The sequence below is a fragment of the Meriones unguiculatus genome, chromosome X (genome assembly GCF_030254825.1).
Source record: "Meriones unguiculatus strain TT.TT164.6M chromosome X, Bangor_MerUng_6.1, whole genome shotgun sequence".
In the NCBI taxonomy this organism is placed as follows: domain Eukaryota; kingdom Metazoa; phylum Chordata; class Mammalia; order Rodentia; family Muridae; genus Meriones; species Meriones unguiculatus.
Window position 1 is genome coordinate 15,872,018 of NC_083369.1, and position 13,053 is coordinate 15,885,070.

Genomic DNA, 13,053 nt, shown 5'->3' on the forward strand with positions numbered 1-13,053 from the left:
CTAGGTACTCTCCATGCATGGTCCTTGGTTGACACTGCAGTCTCTGCAGAGCCCCCTGGACCCAGATTTGTTGCCTCTGTTGGTCTCCTCGTGGAGTTCTTGTCTCCTCCAGGTCCTTATATCCCTTGACTCTTCCATAAGACTCCCAGTGCTCTGCCCGAAGTTTGACTGAGTCTTAGCATCTGCTTTGATCACTTGCTTGGAGGAGTATTTCAGAGGACATCTATAGTAGGCTCTGGTCCTGTTCTCTCTCTTCAACTACTTCTGGTATCTTTTATTTCCCCTTCTGAGTTAGAATTAAGCATCCTCCCTAGGGTTTTCCTTGTTATTTAGCTTATTTAGGTCTGTGGAGTGTAGTATGGTTTTCCTGTGTTATATGGCTAATATCTACTTATAAGTGAGTATATACCATGTATGTAAAAGAAAATATTTTCAATTCATGCATCTGCTCAGAATACATAATGAATTCTTGTAATTCAGGAACTAAAGTTAACACAATTGTAAAATACGGAAAGATCCTGAATAATTTTTTTTTCTCCAAAGAATATATACAGTTAACTGTTGAGGATACGAAATGTTCGGGAGCAGTACTACTAATTTAAAGAAATTCAAATCTGGACACCAAAACCACCAAGAAGAAAGACATTAAGTCAATAAACAAATGAATTAATGAAAAATGGCAAGTGTTTATAGAATGCCAAGCATTAACGATTCTTCCAAATGTGACTGGGAATATAAAATAGCAGATTGCTATGCAAAATAGTAATGCTTTCTCTCATAAGGTTAAATATGGAGTGACTATGTGACCCAGAAATTCCATTCACAGGTATGTAGTCAAAATAATTGAAAGAAAGCTTTCAAATACATGTACACAAATTTTTTTATATGCTACAAGGTTTTTTTTATCATTTGTTTATTTATTTAATCACTTTACAGACTGATTCCAGCCCCCTCCCTCTTCTCCTTCATTAGTCCCGCCCTCAGGTTCCCCTCCCCCCATTGTTCCCTCTCTTTCTCAGAGAAGGGGAGGCCTCCAAAGGGTACCAACCCACCCTGGCACCTCAAATCTCAAGGACTAAGCATATCTTCGCCCACTGAGGCCATACAGGGCAGTTCAGCAAGGAGAAAGTGAAACAGAGGCAGGCCACGGAATCAGAAACAGTCCCTACTCCCATTGGTAGGGGACCCACATGAAGACCAAGTTGTGTATCTGCTGCATATGTGTAAGGAGTCTACTATAGCCCATGCATGCTCTTTGGTGGTTGACTCTGCACAAATCTTTACTGCATCACTGATCACCATAGCCAAAAGATGAAAACAACCCAAATACTGACCAGTAGAAAAATAGATGGAGGAAGTGTTATATGTCTGTATTGTATATCCATGCATGCCAAGATATTATTAGCCATAAAAGGAAATTCAGTACTTACATATGATACAACATAGATGAACCTTGAAGTATGGTAATTGAAAGACCCCAGACACCAAAGGCAATATTGTTTTGCAGGCAAATTCATAGACAAAACTCCATACAACAAATACTGGTTGTAGTCTGCCTAGAGATTAGAGAATAAAGAACGACAGCTTAATAAACAAAATATTTTCTCCCTGGGTGATGAAATGTTTTGGAACTAGATAGTTGTTTTTTTTAATTAAATTTTTATTTTTTATATTACTTACAGTTTATTTACTTTTATCCCAACTGTAGCCCCCTCCTTCATTCCCTCCCAATCCCACCCTCCCTCCCTCATCTCCTCCCTGTTCCTCTCTTAAATCCACTAATAGGGGAAGTCCTCTTCCCCTTCGATCTGACTCTAGCTTATCAGGTCTCATCAGGACTGCTTGTACTGTCTTCCTCTGTGGCCTAGCAATGCTGCTCTTCCCTTGTGCGGGAGGGAGGGAGGTCAAAGAGCCAGCCACTGAGTTCATGTCAGAGACAGTCCCTATTCCCCGTACTAGGGAAACCCACTTAGATACTGAGCTACCATGGGCTACATCTGAGCAGTGGTTCTAGGTTATCTCCATGCATGGTCCTTGGTTGGAGAATCAGTCTCAGAAAAGACCCCTGGGCCCAGATATATTTGGACCTTGTGGAGCTCCTGTCCTCTCCAGGTCATACTAACTCCCCCTTCTTTCGTATGATTCCCTGCACTCTGCCCAAGGTTTGGTTATGAGTATAAGGTTCATTTTACAGTGCATTTAGCACACTCATACTGTGTACAAACAAAACTACCTATGGTGTATCAGAGCAGATGTAGATAGTTTTGTGTGTACACAGTATGAGTGTGCTAAATGCACCGTAAAATGTACTTTATAAAATAAAATGCCATGTTATATTAATTTTAGCTTAATAAAAATTAAGTATCCCTTTCATATTTGTGAAAGATTTTAGGTCAGTAGAAAGGCTAAGTGGTTAGAAATTTTTTAGACCTAAACTTGATGAAATAATCTTAGGTTTTAATCAAGTGTTGCAAACGTCTAATGCTCTGACTACATCTTTCACATTTTTAATTTGTAAAAATGGAAGGAGAGTTCTTTGGGTCTACTTAATAGCCACAATATTAATTTCTCTAATACAACATTCCAATCAGTCACCAGTTGCTTCATACGAAATGCGTTTATTAACTTACTGCCTTATAATCCTTAATATGAGGCTTACATAGTGCCAGAAATATGCTGTCTGTGCCAGACATCTTGTTCTAAACTATTTGTCGACTGACCACAAAGTATTTGTCACACGGGAGCTCCACGAGGTCCAAATATATCTGGGCCCAGGGGTCTTTTCTGAGACTGACATTCAACCAAGGACCATGTATGGATATAACCTAGAACTCCTGCCCAGCTATAGCTCATTGCAGCTCAGTATCCAAGTGGGTTCCCTAGTTAGGAGAACAGGAACTGTCTCAGACATGAACTCAATGGCTGGCTCTTTGACCCGCCCCTCCTGAGGGAGGAGCAGTCTTGCTAGTCTACAGAAGAGGATACTGTAGCCAGTCCTCATGATACCTGATAAGCTAAGGTCAGATGGAAGGGGAGGAGGACCTCCCCTATCAGTGGACTTAGAGAGGGGCAAGAAGGAGATAAGAGAGGGAGGGTAGGATTGGGAGGGAATGAGGGAGGGTACTACAGCTGGGATACAAAGTAAATAAGCTGTAATTAATTTAAAAAATAATAAAGAAAAAAAAGAAAAGATTTCCAAATTAAAAAAAAGTTTTTTGTCACAACTAGATAGAAACAACTCTGCCTGTGTCCTTCAAATGGTGCACAACCCCATGAGAAAGTTACATTCACAAGGATTCCTCAAAGATTAAAGCACTACCATGAGGCACTTTCAATTATCAACATTTAAATGAAAATTGAAAATTTTGTATTTTTGTGTTAGTATTATTGTACTTATAAGAACAAAACAACCAGGTTGTTCTTTGTCAGTTTACAATATTTACTTTTATAGGATGCATCCACTACACAACAGAACTCAGGGCTAAGAGGCAAATGCTTATAAATGTACCATATTTGTTGTGACAGCCTTAAATGTCCCCCATGGCTTTCCATATTATCTAAGGAGGACATTTAATTCTCACTCTGATTGAAATAGTGTGATAACATTACATACACCATGGGTATAGTTCTATTTTTAATTCATTCTTAAACATTTATGTATTTATTTACTTGTGTGTATGTGTGTATGTATACATGCACACACCTAATCTAAAGATTCTTATACATATCTTTTGATATATTTCACCCACATGTATTGATTGTCTCGGCTAATATAACTAGGAGTAAAACTGCTACGTCACACCAAAGACATACATTTCACTTTATCTAGTACCTAAGTTATCCAAACTGGGATTATAAATTCACACTTCCACCAAGATCTCTTTCCCTCAAAATGTACCATAAAAAAGGTAAGGGGAAAGGTACTTTTTGTTTAAAAAATATTCAACAGTCTGGGCATGGTGGCACATGCCTGAAATATCAGCACTCGGGGAGGCAGAGACATGTGGATCTCTGTGAGTTCACGGCTAGTCTGGTAAACAAAGAGAGTCCAGGACAGCCAAGGATAAACAAAGAGACCCTGCCTCAAAATAAAAAGAAAAACGTTCAAGAGTAAAATCTGTAATATATAAAAAAATTGCCAAAATTCAGCATAAAAAGACAATAACCAATTTTTTCACATCTTTGTTAACTGTTTGAGAGTTGCGTATTACTTTGATCATATTCACCCCTCCCATATTCCTACTAGATCCACCACCTCAACCTATCTTTCCACCCACTTATGTCCTCTTTTTTCTCTTTAAAACCATCAGCTGTCATTTGTGTTACTCATATGTGGCCTTCACTGAAGCATAGCCACCCCACCAGATACTTCATCCTTAAAGGATGACTAAAACCCTAATTATTTTAGTGGACAAAAGACTTGAATAGGTATTTCAAGAGAATACTCCAAATGGCCCAATAAAGTCTTGAAAAGATGTTCATTATCACTAGTAGCTGATGTACTGAGTAAAAGCACAATAAGGTACTACATACTTAGAGTTAAAATTCAAATGACTGGCATTATCAAATAGATTTACATGATTAATAATTAGAATTTTAAATGGTACTTTGTATTTCTATTCTTCTGCAATCTTCTGAAATAAGTATCATTTCTTTTATTTTACAGAGCAAGTTTAGATCAAGAATGTCTAACTTTCCAGTCATTTTCTATTTTCTCAGTTCGTGATAAGGCTAAAACCATAAATTCCCACATAGACCCTTTCCTTTTTCACCTGTCTACCTTTTTGCATAAACCAAAGAAAAGTTTTTAAGTCTATGTTACTTTGAAAAATAAATGGGAAGACCTCCAGAAGCTCCCTGTGCAGTGCAGCTGTGTTTGTGACCTATGTGAGTAGGCACTATGGAACCAATCTATCAGTCCAGTAGTGTGCAGAAACCTCCAACATGTGGAGCCCACTCGTATCCTGATACCCAGAGGCCATGAAGACAAGTACCATTTTCTCAGCAGCAGACTAGTGCAGTCAAAATGTCTTTTCCCCCACATTTGAATTGCCCTCCCATGGGAATCCCAACATTTCCTCTAAGGATCCCACCCCACAGTTTCCTGGCTTTCCTCCAGGGACACCAATGATTTTTGTACCTGAGTATTATGGCTCCTGCTCCAATTGATCTATTTATTACCTACCGTGTCATGGTTGGGAAGCATTTGGGAGCAAGAAAGGATCATCCAGGCTTAAAATTAAAAGAAAATGATGAAAAATTGTGGTCTTACTACTGCAGTTATTGTTGGCAACATTTCTGACAAAGCCTCAGACATTCTTGTATGACAGCTCTTAGCTAAATGTGGTGTGGTGTTGAGCAGGAAGAGAGTACAAGGTGCTTCTGGAAAACTTCAATCTTTTGGATTTTGTGAGTATAAAGAGCCTGAATCTACCTCCACCCCTGTGCTTCTCAGATTATTGCATGACCTTCAGACTGGAGAGAAGAAACTACTTGTTAAAGCTGCTGCAAAGACAAAGGCACAGTTTGATGAATGAAAAGCAAAGAAGAAAATGTCTAATGAGAACACCAGACCAGAAACTGTCACTAATGATGATGAAGAAGCCTTCGATAAAGAAACAAAGAGAAGAGACCAGATGATTAAAGGGGCTATTGAAATTTTAATACGTGAATATTCAAGTGAGCTAAATGACCCCTCACAAGAGTCTGACTTTCATCCCAAGAAGAAGAAGAAAGAGAAGAAAGATGACATTTTCTGTAGATTTCCAGTGGTCCCACTAATCATTACCCACACATCACCAAGAAGGATATAAATGCTATAGAAATGGAAGAAGACAAAAGAGATTTGATATCCTCAGAGATCAGCAAATTCAGAAACATACCCAAGAAACTGCAAGAAGAGAAAAGAAGAAAGAAAGACAGGAAATTGTTAAAGAACCCGAGGGGGGATGTGAAAGGGGATGAAAAAAAAGAGAGAATGGGAATGAGAAGGGGAAAGAGAACATGAATGAGAAAAGGAAAAGAATGGGTGGGAGTGGGAATGAGAATGGGATAGGGATCATGACTGCACAAAAGAGAGAGACCGAGATCTAGAGAGGGATCCAGACTGGGAGCAAGAAAGGAGCTCACACTGAAATAAGGAGCAGAGCAAATCAAGAGTAAAAAGCAGATACATGAAAGGGAATGGGAGAAAGAGAGTGTGAACAGGAATGAGAAAGAGAATGTGAGTGAGAGAGAGAAAGAACAGGAGCATGAAAGAGAAACAGACAAGAAAAGAGACAGAAGAAGATGAACATGCATATGAACGAAGATAACTACTGTAGAAAGAGGCTGCTTATCAAGAGCACCTTAAGAACTGGGAAATCATTCCCACCAGTAATGAAGGAGAGTTCCCCTTTCTCCACATCCTCTCCAGCATGTATTGTCACTTGAGATTTTGATCTTAGCCATGCTGATGGGTGTAAGGTGAAATCTCAGGGTGTTTTGATTTGCATCTCCCTAATGGCTAATGACATTGAACATTTCTTTAAGCATTTCTCTGCCATTCGATATTTCTCTATGGAGAGCTCTCTATTTAACTCTGTACCCCATTTTTTAATTATACTACTTAATTTTTTGATGTTTAACTTTTTATATATTCCGGATATTAGCTCTCTGTTAGAGTTAGGGTTGGTGAAGATTCTTTCCCAATCTGTAGGCAGTCGTTTTGTTCTGATGACAGTGTCCTTTGCTTTGCAGAAGCTTTTTAGTTTCGTGAGGTCCCATTTATTGATTGTTGCTTTTAGATCCTGTGCTGTTGGTGTTCTATTCAGGAAGTTGTCTCCTGTACCAATGAGTTCTAGGCTGTTCCCCACTTTTTCTTCTAACAGGTTTAGTGTGTCTGGTTTTATGTTGAGGTCTTTGATCCACTTGGACTTTAGTTTTGAGCAGGGTGATAAATATGGAGGAGAAAGGGGAACTCTCCTTCACTGCTGGTGGTAATATAAACTTGTACAATCACTTTGGAAATCAATCTGGTGCTTTCTCAGAAAATTAGGAATAGTGCTTCCTCAAGATCCAGCTATACCACTCCTAGGCATATATCCAAAATATGCCCAAGTATACAACAAGGACATTTGCTCAACCATGTTCATAGCAGCTTTATTCGTAATAGCCAGAATCTGGAAACAACTCAGATGTCCCTCAATGGAGGAATGGATACAAAAAATGTGGTACATTGGCACAATGGAATACTACTCAGCAATTAAAAACAAGGAAATCATGAAATTTGCAGGCAATTGGTGAAATCTAGAAAAGATCATCCTGAGTGAGGTATCCCAGATGCAGAAAGACACACATGGTATATACTCAATTATAAGTGGATACTAGACCTGTAAGATAGGATAAACATACTAAAATCTGTACAGCTAAAGAAGCTAAGCAAGAAGGAGGACCCTGGGTAAAATAATCAATCCTCACTCAGAAAGGCAAACGGGATGGACATCGGAAGAGGGAGAAAATAAGAAATAAGACAGGAGCCTACAATAGAGGGTCTCTGAAAGACTCTGCCCAGCAGTGTATCAAAGCAGATGCTGAGCCTCATAACCAAACTTTGGGCAGTGTGCAGAGAATCATATGTAATTTTTTTAATGTAGCAAATGTGAATTCTTTTGTCCTCTGATTTGTCGGTGCCCTGTGTAGTCACTTGATTGTAAAGCCATCTGTTTCCTTGGTTCTCTTTATACTCACCAGGCACCGGTTACTGGTATGTTTTTATAAACTGCAGCTACTGTACACAGCCTATCTGATAGAATACTGTTCTGCTGATTAGTTTCTTGTAAATATCAAAATGACTCCCTATTTCTTTTGCAGAATTCCACCTAAATTAAACCTGTACTGTATAGGCACTAGCTTGAATAATTTGAATATTAGCCACACCCATTACCATCTCATCCCACTCCCCTGATCAGAAATTGCGAGCCCTTGTAAAGGCTTCGAGTTTACAGTTAGAATGCAAAACACTAGCAGACAGTTCATTCCTAATGTATCTCTGTATTAATGTGTTTATGTGAACGTATATATAAAAGTGGCTTTTAAGTTAAAAAAAAAAAGAAAAATAATTGAGTTACCTTAGGCAGTATTAACAAAATGTGCATTAAATTGGCAAAAAAAAAAAATCCTTATCAGCTAGTAGGAATATTCAAATTTCTACCCATTTGTAAAATTATAATATTCAAACAATGTCACAAGCCATCTCATTCAGCTTCTCCGAGAGTGTCATTAGCATTATGTTCCTATGAAAAAGTAATCGGCACTCACTAAACCTGCCTACTCATCAAAGGGATCCTGGCAACAATGTGTTGTACAATTGTATATCCCATCATACATAGTATAATACAAGTGTTGGAGTTGGATGACATGCATTGGGGGCCAGCTTTGCTACTCATACATTGATTGAGTACAACCATGGACAAGGTACTTCATCTGTCTAAGTGTTATATTTTTTAATTTAAAAAAGAATACCACCCCAGGTCCCGCCTCTGAGAAAAAGGTATCGGACGGGTCTGATGCTCTTTGGGTGGATGACACCTAAATGAACATCGGTACAAAGTCCCAATTTATTTCTAATATCAGAGATCAGACCTCTACTCTTGCCTGATGCGTCTAAAACAAAAAGGGGGAACTGTAGAGAGCTGCGTAATGCTATGCCTTAAAGATGGAGCTGGTTTCCGCCTTCCACCTTCCCGATGGTGAGTGCTCTCTGTCACGAACAACTCCATATTTGGCTAAGGCTGAGGATCTGGCTTGCTTCCGTGTATGTGGACCTATCTGCATTGCCCACGTGGCACGCTGGGGTTGGCTACCCAGAGGCTATTTAAGCTGTGGGCTGGCTTTCCCCAGGGTCAGAAGATTGTTCAAGGTTCCTGAATAAACTGCATTGAGAAGAAAAAAAAAAAAAAAGAATATCACCTATCTCATAAGGTACTTAGCCAAAGAAATGTGTAAGACAAACTGGTATTTGATGTTCAAGGGGAGATAATTAATATTTTTGTTTAGGTAGTTGTGATTGTTTTTAATCCTTTCTGGGAAGCTGAGAGAGTAAACCTTGCCTATTCTGCTTCCAGTTCCACTTGTCCTATACAGACAAGGAGCGCTTTGAAAATGAAGAGAGACCTGAGGTCCAGAAGCAGATGCTTGTGGATATGGCCAAGAAGTTACCGGTGTACACAAGAACTGGGAGTGGAGGTCAGTTCATCATCTCAGCCAGGGAGTCAGCTAATAAGAATGTAAGGGACACCAAGACATCTGTGTTGTCAGGCTAGCCTTTTCCTTTCATCTTCTCAGAACCATATTTTATTATGAAAAACTTCAAATGCCTATCAAAGTTGGGAGAATTCTAAGTAATTCTAATACCCAGGGTTCTGCCCCTAACACTTTATTATACTGCTTTATCACATTCCTCTCCATATAATCAACCATCTGTCTGTTTTCCATTGGATCATCTTTATTTTCTGATGCATTTTAAAACAAATAGCAAGCAAACACCAGTACATATCCACCTAAATATGCGCTCTTTTGTGGATAAAATTTGCATATGAAAATATGCAAATATCTTAAGTGTGCAATTCAACATGTTTTCAAATATACACAACTGTAATCAAATCTGCTAAAAAAAAATTACCACCACTCCAAGAAGGTTCTGCCATTCCTCTACTCAGTCAATCCCCATACACACATACAATAATTATTCTGATAGTTTTCCCATGGTTAGCTTTATCTGCTCTAGAATTTTGTATAAGTAGAATCATGAAACGTACACCCTTGTGCTTCACATCTTTTAGTCAGCATAATACATGTGACATTTATTCATATGGTTGTGTATCTCCTTCCTTGTATTCCTGAGTAGCATTACGTTGTATAAATACAGCAGCTTATTTATCCTCAGTGGCTGATACAAATTTGGATTGTTTCCAATGCTTAGCTAGTATGAATCAATCTACTACAAACATCCTTATGGTAATAAATGAAGGAAGATCTGTCATCATTTACGTGGTTAAATACCCTTTGTGCAGTTTTACACTTGGATTTCATTTGGATGAATGGGAGGAACAGTACTTACAGAAACGTTTCTCTAGTGCTTTCAGAGTTGGGGTCATTTCCTCACTGTTTGTTTATTCAGCAGGTATGTGTTAAGGTGCACTTTGACAGTTGAGAAAATTTTGATTAGATGACATTAAAGATTTATTATTAATTCTGCTAGTTACGTAATGCCAAAACACTTATTTTTTTTTTCAAAATTTTCTACACACTAAAATGTCTGTGGTTGTTTCAATATTTGCTTTAAATGCTGAAGTAACAGAGCCAGCAGAAGAAACAGGATAAAGGAAAATGACCCATTATTGAACTTGTTCAATCTGGATAATAATACATGAGCTTCATGTACTCTTAGCCATTTTGGGGTGGGTGTTTGGAAAGAGTGATGAGGAATTTTCATTGTCAACTTGATTGAATTAAGAAACACATAGAATAGAGTATGATGGTGAACATCTTTTTTTCTTTTTCTTTTTTTAAAATTTTATTTATTTATTATATTAATTATAGTTTATTCACTTTGTATCCCAGGTGTAGCCCCTCCCTCATTCTGTTCTAATCCCACCCCCTCTCTCTCATCTCCTCTCCAAGTCCACTGTTAGGGGAAGTCCTCCCCATCCATCTGACCCAGGTTTATAAGGTCTCATTAGGTCTGGTTGCATTGTCTTTCTCTGTGGCTTGGTAAGGCTGCTACCCGCTCAGAGAGAGTTGATAAAAGAGACAACCACTGAGTTCATGTCAGAGACAGTCCCTGTTCCCATTACTAGGGAACCCACTTGGACACTGAGCTGCCATGGGCTACATCTGTGCACATGGTCCTTGGTTGGAGTATCAGTCTCAGAAAAGACCCCTGGGCCCAGATCTTTTCTGTACTGCTGCTCTCCTTGTGGAGCTCCTGTCCCCTCCAGGTCTTTCTATCTCTGGTTTCTTTCATAAGATTCCCTGCACTGAGCCCAAAGTTTGGTTATGAGTTTTAGCATCTGCTTTGATATACTGCTGGTATAGTCTTTCAGCCTTCTGTGGTAGGCTCCTGTCCTGTTACCCATTTTCTCCCTCTTCCCATGTCAGTCCTGTTTGCCTTTCTAAGTAAGGATTGATAATCTTCCCCAGGGTTCTCTTTCTTGCTTAGCTTCATTAGGTTTACAGATTTTAGTATGATTGTCCTATATTATATGTCTAATATTCACTTATAAGTGAGTATATACCATGTGTGTCTTTCTGCTTCTGGGATACCTCACTCAGGATGATCTTTCTAGATCCCACCATTTGCCTGCAAATTTCATGATTTCCTTTTTTTTTTTTAATTGCTGAGTAGTATTCCATTGTGTAAATGTACCACAATTTCTGTATCCATTCCTCCATTGAGAGACATCTGGGTTGTTTCCAAGTTCTGGCTATTACGAATAAAGCTGCTACGAACATGGTTGAGCAAATGTTCTTGTTGTGTACTTGAGCATGTTTTGGATACATGCCTAGGAGTGGTATAGCTGGATCTTGAGGAAGCACTATTCCTAATTGTCTGAGAAAGTGCCATAGTTACTTCCAAAGTGGTTGTACAAGTTTACATTCTTACCAGCAATAGAGGAGGGTTTCCCATTTCTCCACATCCTCTCTGGCATGTATCGCCACTTGAGATTTTGATCTTATCCATTCTTATGGGTGTAAGGTGAAATCTCATTGAATGATTTGCATTCTCTGATGACAAAGGACATTGAGCATTTCTTTTCTTTTTTTTTAGATTTTTTTTAATGTTTGTTTTTATTAATTACAGTTTATTCACGGCAGGAAGGAGATGAGGGAGGGAGGGAGGGTTGGGAGGGAATGAGGGAGCAGATACAGCTGGGATATAGAGTTAATAAAATGTAACTAATAATAAAAAATGTTTAAAAAAACAATTTATTCACTTTGTATCTCAGCTGTAGCTCCCTCCCAATCCCACCCTCCCTCCCTCTTTTTCTCCTATGTCCCTCCCCCAGTCCAATGATAGGGGAGGTCCTCCTCCCCTTCCCTCTGACCCTAGCTTATCAGGTCTCATCAGGACTGGCTTCATTGTCTTCTTCTGTGGACTGGCAAGGCTGCTCCCCACTCAGGGGAAGGTGATCAAAGAACAGCCTGTGAGTTCATGTCAGAGACAGTCCCTGTTCTTATTACTGTGGAACCCACTTGGACACTCAGCTGCATGGGCTACATATGTGCAGGGGTTCTAGGTTATAACCATGGTCCTTTTTTGGAGTATCAGTCTCAGAAAAGACCCCTCTGTCCAGATTTTTTTGTTTCTGTTGCTCTACTTTTGGAACTCCTGTCCCCTCTAGGTCTTTTTATCTCCCCCTTCTTTAATAAGATTTCCTGCACTCTGCCCAAAGTTTGACTATGAGTCTCAACATATGTTTTGATACCCTGCTGGTTAGATTCTTTCAGATGCTCTCTGTGACCTTGAGCATTTCTTTAAGTGTTTCTCTGCCATTTGATATTCCTCTATCAAGAATTCTCTGTTTAGCTCTGTACTGCAATTTTTAATTCCAAGGCAGAGGCAGGTGAATCTCTGTGACATTGAGTCTATCTTCATTTAATGAGCAAGTTCCAAGCCAGCCAGAGCTATATAATGAGACTCTGTCTTGAAAAAAAGAAGAGGGAGCATAGCAAGGCACATTACTGAGATGCACCTTAGGTGTGACTCAGGAGTTCTTACAGAGATTAACCAAGCAGGGAAGACCTGCTCTGAATGTGAATGACACAATCCTAGGAGCGAGTGTTTCAGACTGAGTGAAAAAAGAAAAGAAGAGATTGTGGAGTTCCTCTTTTTTTGTCCCCTGATCCACCCTGATGTGAATTAGTTCCCACCACCATAGCCTTGTGCTACTCCTGCTCCATGCCTTCCCTTCCTTGATGGACTAATTCCTTTTAGGCCATAACCTGTAATAAATTTATCTTTCCTCATGTTGTTTTAACTAATAAAAATCTTCCATAATACTAATTTTTAAA

At 39.1% G+C, this 13,053-nt stretch overlaps 1 protein-coding gene and 1 pseudogene across 1 annotated transcript in view; both read left to right on the forward strand.

Moving 5' to 3' along the window:
• Zdhhc15 (zinc finger DHHC-type palmitoyltransferase 15) overlaps positions 1-13,053 on the forward strand; it is a 138,084-nt gene that overhangs the window by 62,775 nt on the left and 62,256 nt on the right. Inside the window, exon 4 of the mRNA XM_060375733.1 lies at positions 9,105-9,225. Within this exon, the coding sequence (XP_060231716.1) occupies positions 9,105-9,225 (121 nt within the window). The remainder of the gene's footprint in view (positions 1-9,104; positions 9,226-13,053) is intronic.
• Positions 4,714-6,505, forward strand: LOC110542425 (RNA-binding protein 25-like; annotated as a pseudogene).